The 16,845-nt window shown below is 38.6% G+C and overlaps 1 protein-coding gene across 2 annotated transcripts in view; it reads right to left on the minus strand.

The window, feature by feature from the left end:
• Positions 1 to 14,993: 14,993 nt before the first annotated feature.
• homer1b (homer scaffold protein 1b) overlaps positions 14,994 to 16,845 on the minus strand; it is a 32,216-nt gene continuing 30,364 nt past the window's right edge. For both annotated transcript variants that reach the window (XM_036598885.1, XM_036598884.1), the window contains one exon: positions 14,994 to 16,267. In XM_036598885.1, coding sequence (XP_036454778.1) covers positions 16,079 to 16,267 — 189 coding nt within the window. In that variant the 3' untranslated portion in view covers positions 14,994 to 16,078. The remainder of the gene's footprint in view (positions 16,268 to 16,845) is intronic.

The raw sequence follows: 16,845 nt of genomic DNA on the forward strand, positions 1-16,845 counted from the left end.
TCTCTCTCTCTCTCTCTCTCTCTCTCTGTGTGTGTGTGTGTGTGTGTGCGTGTGTGTGTGTCTCTGTCTCTCTCTCTCTCTCTCTCTCTCTGTGTGTGTGTGTGTGCGTGTGTGTGTGTCTCTCTCTCTCTCTCTCTCTCTCTCTCTCTCTCTCTCTCTCTCTCTCTCTCTCTCTCTCTCTAGATTCCTTTTGAATATCCAGGGCGGTTTTATCCACATGGGACAATTCCACCGATTTTTTGAAATTTCTGAACGATTTTTATTTATTTATTTATTTTATTAGTATTAGCAGTGGTTTTGGGGTGGTTTGATGTGAAATGGTTCATTGTGAATCTTAACCAACATCTTTACAGTGGTGGTGACAGGAACCAGGGGTCAATGTCTGCAACACAAATGTATTTACTACCCAAAACGACCAGTGAACCCAGACGTGCCCTCTGAGTTTTCATACATAATGTTGATAATGGTAAAATAGTTGTAAATATGTAAAGTACATTTTCTAATTAAAGTACTGTTTTCCCTACAATGCCCTACAAGCACCTCTCCGCCATTTATGGAATTTTTAAAAAATACTGTAGCAACCTGCTACTGGCTCACGCTGCCTCCAAGATACTCTGGAGGCGTGGTCATGCAGGTGGCCATACGTGGAGGTTCATGGTAGGCACCTGCCCCCCTAAAAAGGGACTTTTATATTGTTTAAATGTCGTTGTGTGCTAGTGTAAAGATGTTTTGTGTGCTGTTTGTGGTTTATTGTGTCTGAGTGTGTGGGTGTTTTGTGTTGGGGGTTGGTCAATGTGAGCATGAAGCCTGTAGCTGGTGGTGACTTCCTCCACAAGTTCAGTACCTTGTTTGTTCCTGTCTACCTTGGCGTTTAATAAAGATCACTTCCTGTGGTGGAAATCATGGCCTTCCTTGTGTCTTACTCTACACTGATGCCACAATATGTTTTGTGCCAAACGCTTATGTAAATCAATATCTCAGACATCAAGAGGTGTATTTGCATGCATTTAATGTATTAGCATTATGTGAGGTAGCTTTTAGTAGCATTAAACACTTTAAGCGTGAATTTGCCATCACTACAGTTGTAAAAATCTAGAATGGAGCATTTCACATCACACCACCCTGAATTACATTGTTTAGACCTCAATGATTTAATTATGCAAAAAGTATTTATTTTTTTTTAAGATAAGTAGTTGGAACAAAACTGACACAAAACTGAATAAGATTATATCAAGACATAGATCAAGATATCATTCAAATATTTTATACTTTTAATTATACATATATAATGAAGATCTGTGTGTAAATATTATTGTTGTCCAAAAAGCACAAGTCTCTCCTAATGGCAACTTTACAGTCAAAGGCAAAAACAAGTTAATGGACTTGAGCATTTCTATTGGTCCATTCATCATGAAATTTTCACTCAATGTAAAGAGCTGCTGCTGTGCTTAAAAGAAGTAGAAATGTAAACATTGAAAAAAGGACACATTATTTTTTAGTTTTTATGTAATGCATCCTATACATGCATATACAAAAATGAATTTATTTATTTTTAGAGAAATAGGGAAAACTTAATCACGCACAAAGACTGTGCATATCTTTGTTATATGCCTTTCCTACAGATGATGTATAACAGTCACAGAAAGGAAATGACTCAGGGCAGTGTGTACTGAAACTTGCTGAAGGTCAAAAGTTTAATCTGCTACACAGCTGACTGTATGACAAACTCTGACAGCAAGAGGCCTATCTAACCAGGTCCAGCTGCACTTTAAATACAAATAAATAATAACACAGAGATTCACTTTTGATCACTTCCATTACTGACTGAGAAACTGTATGCACAAAAATTCTCATCATCCTAAGCATTTATTATTAAAGGCTGCTATCGTTATCTGTATAGATCATTTCACTGTTTGACTGAGATGACAGTTAGCACTTAAGCAGAGTCACAATACATTTCCATTTTCAGTTATGCTTTTCAATCTCAATAAGTGTCCAGCCAGAAACGTTCAGTCTCAAGAGTTGTTGATGAAGAGTGAAAGAAGCCAATGTCATGTCTGTAAGTCCAACAAATGGCTTATCTTATGCTCTAAAATGAATGGCTAATAAAGGGAATGTGCTACGTGAACAGTGAATAGAGTTTATATGAAATGAATCTGCTGCCTGTGCAATGCTGTGAACATAGACTGAGATGTTTCTGAGAGGAGATGTTTCTGAATTTTCTGAGATGTTACAAAAAGAACCAATGCCGTTAAATTGCAAAACATGCTTAAACGTCAGTGTACTAGTCAACAGACATCCTTACCGTGATCTCAGACCCACTCATCTTCGTGTTTTCCAACACTGTATGACATATATACTTCATCTTTAGTTGTTGAGTCTTCTGTCTTAAAGACACTCATCAGCCATAACAGTAAGTTTTCCTCCTAATTTCTACACTCTTTGTCCATTTTATCAACTCACCAACAAAGATGAAAATCCAGTTCACTTCCAGTTTTGTAAATCATGCACATTTCCATCGAATATTTATTTAATCAACCTTATTGAATAAAAAAGTGTAAAATTTAACTTAGGGATCTCCAAAACAGGCAGAAACTGCATTTTGTGTGTACTGTGAAAATGGGTTAGTAACACATTAAAAACATTTTTAACGCTTTGCTCTAGTTAATTCATTCATCTCTGTTTGAGGACAAGGGATTATTCAAACACAGGTCAAACTGCTCTGAGGTAATTCACCTTTTCATTCTTTCTGGAACGCAGAACTTTAAGCAACTTTGTGGCTCCTGAGTGGTCCAATGCAGTACACATCACAGTTTGACTCAATTATGTTGAACTGAAGACTGAATACTTGACAGGTATCCAGACTGTAGGTGCTACTATGATTCCTTGACGTGTGTAAAGACTGACAGAATGATGAGGAAAGGAGTGAAGCACGCTGGTCTGAAGGCTCATTACATGGTTCAGCCCTTTGCCCTTACCACACCCCAGACCACAACCATGGAGGTTTCACCGAAACAAAAAAAGGGGGATTTACAGGAATCAATAAACACAGATGGATTTACATGGCAATGTGCCCTTTTAAATCACTGGAGCTCAGAATGGAGACCAGGTGGAAAGTGCACGAGTATTCCAAGGAAACCTACAATGTCGTCATTTGCTATATGAGAGGTTTCTGTGAATCTTTGAATCTTACCACATCCATCCTGCTCCTCCTTCCCTGCTGCCTCTGAGAAACACAACCTGGAAATGCACCAAACCCTGGAATCTAGTAACTTATAGGAAAGAAAAATAAAAAAGAGAGGTCTGCTTAATATCTCTGTGCTTTCTCCAAGACATCAAAGAGATCAGGTGGAAAGACAAAGGACACTTTTGCCACTCAGATATTTCTAATGAGCAGAAGAGCCCGGTAATCTCACATCTTGTTTTGAGTTTAAAGTGACAAGTTGTGCTCAGGTAATAACGCTCATGTTTATCTGCAAATAAACAAGAATACAATCTTAACACAAACTCAGCCATTTCTTAACCAAGAATAAGAACCCTCTTAGTTTTGATGCTGGGAAAACTTATCTAGGCCTGAAGGATCTAAAGTCTCATGAACCATAAAAGATCAATAAACTTATCCTCCTTTCATGCACAACATAACATAAGATTTCTTTATCTATCTGTAACCATTGGTTGCATTATGCACATTTTTGTAATGAGGAATATACTAAACAGATACATACTGGCTAACATTATCTGGCTAATCTTAACAGTCAAGATTTTCAAAATGTGTACAACAACATAATGATATTATCCATATTTCTGATAAACTTGAATGCAAACAATTTTGCATCTTTGCAAGTGGGAAATATCTGATGAGCAAGCGAAGGCTGCAGTGAACTAGAGGGAGCGTTTCGAGTTTTATAAAGCATTATAACGTTGTATAACATCATGTAGCCCATTAAGACTTTTACTTTTGAGAATCTAAGTCTGCATTGATATTTAGTTCCTGATGACGACCTTCTTGTATCATTCTCACCACAAAGGTCTTGTTGGGCACAGATGCTGCTGGCCTCTGGAGAGCCTCACTGTCCAGTCTTGTCCTTTCATGAGTACTCAGGTATCACTAAAACCCACACAAGCCTGCTCCAGCACAAGGAGCCCAGGAGAATTAGCATGTGCAGCAAACAGAGGTGGATAGTTCAGGTCAAGATAAATGAGTCAAAATCTTTCCCAGGATAGTGTTCCAACTGCCTCGCTTCTCTACTCAGAGAGCAGTGGTGTCAGCACACTTGGAAGAAGATCCTGGGGAGAATTTTTACTTTCTGGACCTGAATTACCCCCTCTGGGCCTGCAACTGCATAAGAAGGTCAATGTTAATTAAAATTTGAAGGTCATAAGATATTACAGCAAGTCAAAGCTTGCACTAGTATTAAGGGCTATTATATTGCTTCTGCTTCAGAAGTTGGCTAAGCAAATGTCAATGCCTGTCCCTCTGTGGCTTTCAGTGCACTGTCTGCCTATTGCCCATCTGCCTTTCCTTGATATTTATTAATAACACATTTTGTTGTATTTGTACTTGTTACGAAAATGTGCTTAATGAGATTTTAGTCAACATTTCTTTTAACTTAGTTGTAACAAAACACAATTGGGCTCTTTTCTGGTACATAAACATTAAGACAAGGACATGAGTGCACGTGTACTAGTTGGATATACACAAAATACATCCCTGTTGTCACAGGATGAGGGAGCTCTTGGGTGTTTATTCAGTTTTATTTATTTGTTATTGTGGTGTGAAGAATTTTTACGGGTATGAGGTGGTAAAGTGAAATAAATATGTTTGATGTCACTTTGTGGCGAGAACGGACGCCAGGTTCGAACCGGCGACCTATTGCGCCCCTAGTGGCGGCTGGCATCATAGCCTGATCCCTTACACCTGTTTCCAAAAAAGTTGAGACACTGTGCAAAATGTAAATAAAAACAGAATGCAATGATGTGCAAATCATTTAAACTCTATATTTAATTGAAAATAGTACAAAGACAACAAATCAAATTGGAATTTGATACCAGCAACACATTTGTCAACATAAATTGCAAAAAACTCAGAGATTTCATCATCTATAGTAAATAATATCATTGAAAGATCCAGAGAATCTAGATAAATCTTTGTATACAACAGACAAGGCTGAAAACAAACATTGATATATACATATAGGGTTTGGAGCAACATATGCTGCCATCCAGATGACATCTTTTTCAGGGAAGGCCTTGCTTATTTTAGCAAGACATGGCAATTTGGTTTTTTTTTTTACATTTTGCACTGCAATTTTTTGGAAACAGCGTTGTAAGTACAAAAACAACAAATAGACAATAGGCGATAAATACAGAATAAACTAGATGCACAGAAGTGTACTGGTGCATAGAAAGTGTGTATATGTATGTGCAAAATATGTATCGGAATTTTTAGAAGTAGTGTTTTGTAAACAATGAATGTTATGAATGTTAGTTCAAGTGTATATGACTGTCAGCAGTTTGGAATAACATTGTGCATACAGTTTGAATAGTGTTTGTATTCATGATCTGGTGGGTGCTGTGGGTGTGGCCAGTTTAACAGCTTGAGAGTAGAAACTGTTCTTGAACCTCATCTAAAAATTAAAAGCTAAAAGCTCACACTTTTACCTCCTCCCCCTCCAAATTTCCTCCTGCAGGTTAGGATGGTTAGGACTCCCCCTCTTTTACCGCACTTTTGGACTTGCGGGGAAAGTGCTTTCTACTGTCAGACTCCCAGCCAAGGAGGGCTGTGTCTTCACTGGTATTCCCTGATCTCCTGAGGATGGGGCAGTTGGACAGTCTTGACACTCTGTATGTTTGTGTACTCTGGCTGGGTGTGAGGAGCTATTTGACACCACTCTGAGTCCACTTACCTTTTGATTGTTTTTGGACATTGAAATTGATATGCTTTCAGAACCCTTCATGGTCTGAGAGTAAGAAGTGCTAACCCTCCACTTGAGGGACATAGAGGGATCTAGCCAATGAATAATTTGAGGGGGGAGGAGGTAAAGATTCAACAAAAGAATTTCAGCAGATACTGAGGCAGCACATTTGCTGCTTTATTGAGTAAGATCAACTTAAATTGTATTTTTTTTTTGTACTTAACTGAGATGCAGGACTGAAAAAAAATTTTTTTAGGAGAACTTTTGACTAAACTGAGTTGAGTAAACTCGAAAAAAGGTATAAAATCTATTACCTTAAAATTTAAAAAAAAGTTAACCTGCCTGTACCTGTGTGCTGTCAGCTCTGGAGGCTGTACTGTTGTTGGAATACATAATGTTGGACAGCAGTCAATGCAATGTGCTCACAGTTTGATCAGTAGTTTATAGATTATGCCTTCATGTTAACTCAGTATATGGAAGAAAATATCCCATGAGAGCAAGAGGATGAGTGTGTGTTTATTAGCAATGTACAAATATTTTGATTCACTCTGTGTCATACTGGAACTCTTAAGTCATTCCTAGTGCAAACACTGCTCATGATAGAACAAGAAGGAAGGAAGCAGCAAACATTCATCCTATCCATATAAAAGAAATACTACAGAGAAAATAGCTTAACATGGGCCTTCAGGAGCTGAGGTTATTAGCTTTAAATTCCAAGGGTGTATATGTGGACTCACACTTCAATTCCTCATAAGTACATAACTTACATAGTAAAATGTAACTGTCAGAACAAAACCTTGTATCTCTATTATTTCGTTTTTCAGCTTTTGGCATAATTTGAAAATGTCTGTGGCCCTTTACATCATGTGAAAATTCCATGACGAATGAAACAAACGGCCCAAAATTGCTTGGACTGACTTGCATTAAAAGTAAAGTGTGCTTTTCTTTCTCCATTTTGCAGATATGAGGTTTTGTTCTGATAGCAGTGATATAGTAGTTACTGAATAACAAGTCCTCAGATTAAAAAGGCTGCAGCTGAAAGGATGACCTGCACATTCGCTCTTTGTCTTGGCTCTGATAAAGGAAGGAACTTAACTGACGGTCCAGTACATTGTTCAACCCTCTGTTTACCGCACCCCATACCGCAATTGCCAAAGTCTCAGCACCCTGCCAGAGTCGCTGTTAATGGAGCCAAGACAAACATGACCAACTCACAGCAAAGCATATGACTAAAGACGTAAGAATGGTTGAAATGACATTGTGCTGTTTTCTTTGTTTTAGCAATTGAGTTTGGGATTCTGACCAGGTGGGTCATAGAGAACCGCACATGAGTTGGCCACATCGGTGATATTTCGGTCCGCTTTGGGTTTGTACATTACCATATCCATTAACAACCCAGTGAATATCAAGTACACGTATGCCACGTTAGAGAAAACTGAACTTAAAGTTACGGTTCTTTATGCAACACCAGGATCTTTTCATTAAAAATAAAAGGCAGAAAAGAGGTGGATCCTCTAAACATTAGTTCTGATTGTTGCTTGTGTTTTCTATATGCTTGGTATCTATTTTCTTGTATGTTATTGTTAACATTATTTGTTGTATGCACCTAGTCTACAAAAGAAAAGGTCTGATAGGCTACATCCCTGTGCATATATGATCACATAGAGAGAGTTTCCCAGCTTAAGCCTAGCCTACACACTAAAAAGATGGCTCTTCAAGGGTTATTTAATAAAGGCAATGGTTCTATTTACAACCATGAGTTCTATATGGAACTATTTAATGCTTAAATGGTTCTTTACATGGTGAAATGGTTCTTTAGATTGATGGATAATGTGTTGTATTCGATTGTATACATAGAACCTTTTTGAAAATAGTTCTATATAGCACCAAAAAGGGTTCTTCTATTGTTACAGGCTTTACATCACAAAACACTTTTTGGTACTATATAGAGCCATTTCACCATGCAAAGAACTATTTAAGTGTGAAATGGTTCTATGTAGAACAATTGCCTTTACTAAAGAACCCATGAGGAACTTTTTTTAAGTGACTAACAAGATTTTCCAGTGGTAATTCTCCATTGGCACTGCACTTTGTTCAAAGTTTAGGCTTAATTAAAGTCTGGGAGAACAGCATCTAATGTACTGGCAAAAAAGTGGATTCTGATTCTGATATTGTATTTTTTATCGGCCTTTTAAGAAGACATAATAAGCACTGTTAACCAGGGATAGACAATGAAACAGAGTGATCTGCATGACTGTATGAAATATTAATGTTGCAAGAGCTTATCTTGGAACACTAAGGCACGTTTAAGCTGCCATTCACTGAGCTTTGGCTCCCTCTAGTGGTTGCTTCTGTAGCATGTAGCTTTGCTGTTAAAGGTTTTAATTAGCTGGAGATCAGATGGAAGGTGTTGGGCCTTCTCAGGCTTTGTAAACACAATACCAAGTGCGAGACGTAGCTATGTGCTTTGTAAATGAACACTGTGAAAAATAAATGAAAGTCAGGTCAACTTGAAATTTGAAGTCAATTTTTCTCAAATTAGTTAAGTCAAAAGTTCTCCTCGCTTACATGTTTAGTATTGCATCTAAATTTTCTACAAAATACAGTTTAGGTTAAGCTTACTCAGCAGTAAGCACTTTCATTTTCACTCATTTCCCCCCACCACTTTAGTCACTGACAATTCCCACTCACAGAGTGTGACTCCCCCTGTCATACTGTGCCTCCCTTTGGCCGGGGATGATTTGAACTCATGACCTCTAGTCTCCTTAGAATCAGGCCATAGGATAGTGAATAGCAGAAAGTAACAATGAAGAGATAGAAAGGAAAAAATATAACAAGGATCAATAATGCAATAGAAACTAAAAAAATAAACTACCTTTAATAACCTTGTTATACATTGTAAAAAAGGTATTTTCACTGTCAAAGTACTGTAAAATGACAGAATAATTAGCTGAACTAGTCAAAGCGTTTAATAACAGTAAAAGACTGTATTTCTGAGAAATTAAATGACTGTAATTTTGCAGTCATGTGAGATGGGGGGGGTTGTAGCTTGTGGGTGGGAATTTAGCAAAGGCTAAATTAATGGGAGTAAAAGTCCACCAAAAATGTTTATCAAAAGTTCAACTTCGTATTTTGTGTAGTAAAATCTTAGCAAAAAGGGTTCTTTGACTTTGAGTGCTATGTAGAACCGGTTTTAAAAGGGTTCTCTAAAGAACCATATATAACTGTTTTTATCAATTAGAACAACCATTTGACCATGCATGTGTGTTCACTAGTGTGTATGTGGTGTTTCACTGCACGGATGGATTAAATGCAGAGGTCTAATTCCGATGTGTTCAGACACAGTTGGCTAAAGGTTCGTTTCATTTCATTTCATTTCAAAGAACCAGTTATGCATTCAAATGGCTCTTTGAGTGTTCGTTTGTAAAAAGAACCTTTGCCTTTACTGATGAACCTTTGAATAACCATTTTTTAAGAGAGTAACTCCTACATTAGGAAAACTTCTGATTCAACTAATTTGAAAAAAGTTCCAAAAATGTGATTTTTTTTTTTACAAAACAAGAACTTTTGCCTAAACTAATCTGAGAACATTTAAAAAAAACATGAGTTAAAATTTAAAGATGATCTGACTTCATTTTGTGCGGTGAAGAGACACACAAAGAATTTCTCTTAAACGAAAGACTATACAAATCATCCTGTGGTTTCTTTGTTTATTATGTAACACATTGCATAATCTCAATAATTAACCATTGACTTGTTCCGTCATTGTTTGTTGCACGACATTATAGATCGACCTGGATTCACTCCTCTGTTTCCTGGAGAAAGCTGATAGTGATCCTAGTGTAGCATCTTTGACATCACCTTTTGGGCTGAACATGTTGATGCAGATAACACGGTCTAAAGCTGCTAGGACGCTTGTATATACAGGCAAAATAAAGGGGTGATTTAAAGGCTGCAAACACACCGAAGAAACACACCGTTTCTTCTTCTGGGTCACGGTGGGGTGCTGGAGCCTATCCCAGCTGTCTTTGGGCAGAAGGCAGGATACACCCTGGACAGGTCGCCAGTCCATCGCAGGGCAGACAGACAGACATACACATTCACACCTAGGGGCAATTTAGCAAGTCCAATTGGCCTGACTGTATGTCTTTGGACTGTGGGAGGAAACCCAAGCAGACACGGGGAGAACAGGCAAACTCCACACAGAAATGACCCTGGTCACCCAGCCGAGAATCGAACCCAGGCCATTGCAAATAATAAATAAATATATAATATTTTTATTATTAAAATTATTATTATACTATTTATATATAAATATATACATAGTATAATAATAAAATACACATACCCACCTATTACCCACCAATAGCCTACTCTGCCAATTCATGGTGAAGTTATAAGGAGTGTTTCAGCCCTGGCTGCTTACTGAATAAGGCACAGTACATGGCAGCCAGTCAGAGCAGAGCTAATTGACATAGAGCAGTACTAAAGGCACAGTAACAGAAACAGCCTGTTTAATTCTAAGGGATATAGAGAGGTTGGCAAATGGTCATATGGTACATAAAACCACACAAATGTTGTAAGTGGACCTCAATGGAAAAAATAAAATAGAAGAAAAACACTGGATATGGGCCCTTTAAGGTCATTCACTGGTTAGTAAGCTGAGAGTTCAGGACGTTAGTGCTTGGTCCTCAACTATTGGCCTTTTGCTGCTTGATTATGGCAGCAATTGTGAGTCAAAGCTGATTTATATGGTGATTTATATATGGGAAAGAAGCTCAGTGATCATACACAGGCCTTACCATGGAGTGTTCCTTCCTTGTACGCCACAAGATGTCTCCCTCTACATGCTGAATATCTGTTACTCGCAGTGTGTGGGCGGCACTAGCGCAGCAGCTCTGGCTGTGCTGGAATGTTGAGCAGTCTGCTGGAAACGTGGCTGGCAGGTAAACTGCAACAGAGGCTTTACAGTCATCCTACACTGAAATATGGACATGATATTTAAACAAGGCAGACATTTTCTCTATGAGACACAACATTTTAAACTATAAACTGTATCAGTGTGTGTCTGTGCATGCGTTTGGTTGTGTACATTTTTAGGACACATTTTAAGAACTTACAAGTAAATCAGAGAAAAACACAACTAACCTACAATATCAGGACTCACAATGTTCATCACATGCAGCGATTTTTTTTACGAAATTTACATGTTTTTGGTTACTGCGGTTAAGCTTAGGGATAGGTTTAATGTTAGGCATGTTAGGCTTCTTATTACATAAATAGCACTGTGCAAAAGTAAGTGACCACCATTTTGTTTATTTAATTTCCTGTCAAAATGACCATCAAGTATTTTCAGTGTCAGAAAACAAGTAGGAATAAACAAAAGCCTCCAACATTAAGTATAATATCAATTCTATCAGTATTTAATTTGTCCACTCTTTATGTTTGTGCACCTACTGCCACTTTAATTCTTCAATCCTTCTAAACTTAAAGGTGCCATAGAATGGAAAACTGCACTTATATTGGAATAGATGAATAAGGAGAGTTTTGTACTAGGAACTGACATTCTGTGAACCTCAAACCGTGTTGTCTCCTTCAAATACAAATCCCACTAATCCCTTAAACGAGGGCCAATTCCAAAATCCTAAATTGTTACATAACAGTCTTGACTCATTGATATTTACGCCCTCAAAATTTACAAACATCAACCCAGGTTCTAGCCCAGCAGGTATTGTGAAGAATGAAACAAGGACAGCAGAGCATCAGCAATAAAAATGGCAGACTATGTGCAGAAATGTACCATTCCAGGCTGTGAGGGGGATGCTGGCACTTTTCATACCTTTCCCAAGGAACCGAACAGTCAACAGCCATGGCTGATGTTTGTCTTTAAACGAGGCTAAAGTTGGCTTCCTATTCGCCAGCTTCTTAATCAAATGTTCCATTCCACCATTCCAGCTTGTACAGGAGCCAGAATGCAGCACCATTTACAGTGAAAATTCTCAAAACTAGCTGGCAAATAGGAAGCATAACTTCAGCTCCCACATCTTTAAAAGGATTTTTTAAAAGTTTGTAAAGATTTAATTCGAAGTGGTCAGTTTGCTCTGCACATTTCACTCTGGACAGTTTCTTAAACCTTGAACAATACCAAGCAACTTTGCACAGCATTTGACACTGCAGAGACTGAAAAGAGGGACAGTTCCAACTTTACTAGCATCATAACCTCAACAGCAACCTGTAACTACCAGCCATGCCGTGTGATTTTATCCACTTTTTGGCCGTTAAAGCCAGATTATCTTGAATTGAAGATTTCATAGTGAGCAAACTATGTGTTGTTATCAAGATCGAAAGTAAGTAGCTAGTATAGGTAGCGTTAGCTACTAGCAAGCTCCAAGTATCTACCATAGCAAACTTAATAGTATGATGACCTAGCTTATTTACATGGAGATTCGTTTAATTTTCCTGTCTGTGTCTATTTCGACATGTTGCTTCTGTGTGAGCCATCGCAGTGCCTCGCTGTAAACCAGCAAATCAGAGAAGGGCTCATCAAATTATTCATGAGCCCACCAAAAAAGGAAAAAACAGCTTTTTTAATTCTAGGGCCAAATCATAGGGTTGTAAGCGTGTAAAATCACGTCTGGGCATTTTTCACACCGACCAAAGACACATACCTTCTATATAGACATCAGAGAACAATTTAAAATACTGAATAAATGCATTCTACGGCTTTAAAACCAACGGGTTACAGCTGTGTCCGCCCAACAAAATCAGTTCCCAAGTCACTGACATTACGTTCCCCTTCAAAGAGACACTAACATTCACACAAGCAACTACCCAAACACACCATAGCTGCCTCGCAAATCTAGAATGTCTATAGGCAACATTAATGCTGAACGATATATACAGGTTTTGGCAACATGTGCTGCCATCCAGATGACGTCTTTTTCAGGGAAGGCCTTGATTATTTCAGCAAGACAATGCTATTCTGCATGCATTACAGCATCATGGCTCCATAGTAAAAGAGTCCGGGTGGAAGACGTTGCTGGCATTAAATTTAAAATGGGCATATGTTTTTTAAAAAACAATAAAATTTCTCAGTTTCAACATCGGATGTGTTGCCTTTGTACTATTTTCATCATTACATTCTGTTTTTATTTACATTTTGCTCAGCATCTCAACTTTTTTGAAAACAGGTTTGTATAACAATTATGCAAGTCCTGGTAGACCACCAACACTGTCAACATCAGATAAACAGTAGCTTTTATCTTTGAGAGACGGGGGGAAATCATTTGTAATTAATGGTTCCTGACTGGAAATTAAATATATGAAAGGGTGGTCTATGACTTTCAGACAAACTCCCTATTAATATCTTTGATTTCAGAAGAAACGTTGGATAAGCAAGTGTCTTAAATCTTTGGACATAAAGTGTATGTACGACCCCACGTCCTCAAATTGTAGAGCAACAAATGTGTGTGTGTGTGTGTGTGTGGGTGTGTGTGTTGCACTGTCACTGCTCTTAGATAAAAGCATTCATGCAGCAGTCTTGTCGGAGCGTTAGGGATGGGAGAGTAAGCAGCTTAAGCAAGTCATTCATAAATAAAGTCACTAAAATAGCAAGAAAGTTTTGAAGTTCACTTTAACAAAGACCAGAAATTTCAAACATTCAAGGGGCAGCAGGGTTTTTTGCACGCAGATAAAGCCTAGTGCTAAACAAAAGGGATTCAACTGTGAATCCCAACAGGCTAAGCTTAATCTGTGTCTATGCTTTTGTGGTTTAGACTTTAATGTAGACATAAAATAATACTATGTTTAATTGACCATCTTACTACCAAGCAGAAAACATTATACTGATGCACTATATGGCCAGCTGTATGTGGACACCTGACCATCACATCACACCTCTATAAGCTTGTTGGACATCCCATTCCAAAACCATGGGCATTAATACGGAGTTAACACTACCCCCACCCCCCTCCCCCCACACACACTTTGTGGCTATAACAGATTCCATTGTTCTGGGAAAGTTTTCCAGCTTTTGGTGTGTGATTGTCATTTGTGCCCATTCAGTCAAAAGAGCATTTGTGAGGTCAGGCAGTGATGACGAGAAGGCCTGGCTCACGATCTACATTGTAATTTATCCCAAAGGTGTTCAGATCAGCAGGGTTGAGTTCAGGGCTCTGCGCAGACCACACCAAACTCATCAAACCATTTATAGAGCTCACTTTGTGTACAGGGGCACCGTTATGCTGGAACAGGACAGGGCCTTCCCCAAACTGTTGCCAAGTCCTGAAAAACAACCCCAGACTATTATCCCCCGAGACCAAACTTTACTGTTGGCACTCTACAAAACCGCCAAAGCCAGATTCTTCGATCAGACTGCCAGATAGTGAAGCATTTCCACTACTCCGGAGTCCCCTGTGTGCTTTACACCACTTTATCCAACGCTTGGCAGTGCGCATAGTGATCTTAGTCTTGTGTGCAGCTGTTCTGCCATGGAAATCCATTTCATGAAGCTCCCGATACACAGTTTTTGGGCCAGTTTGGAACTCTGTAGTGAGTGACGCCACAGAGGATGGTGATTTCTATGCGTTACATTCTTCAGCACTTGAGTTGTTCAGTTCTGTGAGTTTGTGTGGTCTACTGCTTCATGGCTGAGCTGTTGTTGCTCCTTGATGCTTCCATTTCACAATAATAGCGCTTACAGTTGACTAGGGCAGATCTAGCAGGGCAGTAATCTCACAAACTGGCATCTGGCATCTTTGGACAGTGCTATGTTTAAATAATGATAATAATAATAATAATAAATAATAATCTTTTCTTATTATTTGATAATAATAATAATCATTTGTGCCCTTAAAGTCTCTGAGCTTTTGTGTACGACTCATTCCACTGACAACATTTGTCTATGGAGACTGCATGTCTATGTGCTTGATTTGATTCACATGTTAGTGATGGATTTTGCTGAAACACCTGGACTCAATCATTAGGAGGGGTGTCCACATACTTTTGGCCATATAGTGTGCATGCTGTAAACCCTATATGAACCACACAAGTACTGCTTCTTTTCATAAGCACCTTTTCTCAATATTTTTAAAGATTTTTTATTAATGTTGGGAAATAAAATTGAATTTTCCCATCTATAAATACAATCCTATTGACAGTGCTCTATGTACCTTTATCCATCAGCATATACAGCTCATAATAACACATTACATAATGTCAAACTGTTAAGTTGAGCACACTGCATTTGGTAATTCAACAAAAAGAGACAAGAGAATCCTCATCAAATGAAATATTAAGTGCTGAAAAATGTATAGACTAAGGCCGATACAGTCCAAAAGCATTAGAATTGGTCTGAAGAGAACTAGAAGGGGTACATCCACTAAACCACATTAGTCCATAGATCAGTCCAGAGTTGGAATACCTGATAAATACACTGAGGTGGCATAAAGACTCGCTCTAATATTGCTCATTGTACATTACAGGCCAATATGCCACACCTGCATCTATGTGTTTGGTGACCTCCTAAAGTGTTTTTTTGTTGGTTTTTTGTTGTTGTCAGGAAGTCAGTGGTAGAATATCCTGAAGCTTTGACTGAATGTTGAGGCAGTTTCCTTGAAGGTGACGAGGCAAGCCAACAGGGTCTGGCTACAATATATGGCTCGGAACATCCTGTCGCGATGCGTGACGGACGATCCAGTGATTGTGATTGATTTGAGTGTCCTCAGCAGCATAGTAGATGTCCTTTAATGCCAATTGACCAGGCACATGTAACCAGCACCTTTGAAAGGAAGAGCCTACATGCAGCCATGTTCGTCTTTGTAGGCCGCCTACTTTCACTAGGATTACTACCTGTGTTTAAGTCTACAAATAAGGAAAACAAACAGTAAGAAAAAAGAATAAGAGTAGTACATGGGCGATATCACCTAAGTAGGTAGCAGTGGCACTGAAGAAATATTACCCACCTAAAAAGTACAAATTCAAGTGCAACCGAATGCTTATCACACCGTTTAAGTAAATATATAATAACCAGTCCTCCAGTCAGGAAGGCTTTGAATGAATGTACGCCAGACTGGAATGGTCTGGGCTCAGAAGCTGTGCATGTTGTTCTTGTCGCTGTGCACCTCGAAGTCCGTGTTTTGAGGCAGAGGTGAAAGTGAAGTGTTCTAGCTGTCCTCTATGAGTTTGGCCAGGTTGTCCCTCAGCTCCGTCAGCTCAAAGATCTTGCCGTCCAGAATCTCCAGCAGTGTTTTGAGACTCTTACGGAAGTTCTCCTGCTCCACCTGGCTGGCCTCCAGGCGCTGCTCCACGTCTGCTAATTGCTCCTCCAGCTCCTTGTTCCGTGAGTCTGTAGCCTGGAAGGAGTCAGTAGTACAGCTGTAAATCTCTGACCTCGATTATGATTCTTTAGGAAACTTTAGCATTTCTTTAGCACCGAAAGCACCAAGAACTCTCAAATTTGATTCATATTAAAATTCTATTTGATTTGATGATACGATTCAGTATTACGTTTAAAAATACCCTGAATACACGTGTGACTGGATGAACTATTTAAAAAGCAGTGAAATTGTGATGTTTTAATGCATTATAAGGCCCTCATACTGCCCCATTTCTAAACCCCGCCTCTGCCTTCGCTACAATCTTAAAAAAGATGGTTCTTCAAGGGTTCTTTAGTAAAGAAAATGGTTCTAAAAACTCTAAGTACCCTTTGCATGATTAAAGGGGTGTTCACATCATGAAAGTGTTCTTCAGATTGATAGAGAATGTGCTGTAGATGGTTCTGTATAGAACCTTTTTGAAAAGGGTTCTATAAAGCACCAAAAAGTGTTCTTCTAATGTTACGATGTCAAGCCTGTAACAATAGAAGAACAATTTTGGTGCTATATAGAACCCTTTTCAAAAAGGTTCTATACAGAACCACGTAAAACACTCT

The sequence above is a fragment of the Colossoma macropomum genome, unplaced genomic scaffold, assembly GCF_904425465.1.
Source record: "Colossoma macropomum unplaced genomic scaffold, Colossoma_macropomum, whole genome shotgun sequence".
Lineage (NCBI taxonomy): Eukaryota > Metazoa > Chordata > Actinopteri > Characiformes > Serrasalmidae > Colossoma > Colossoma macropomum.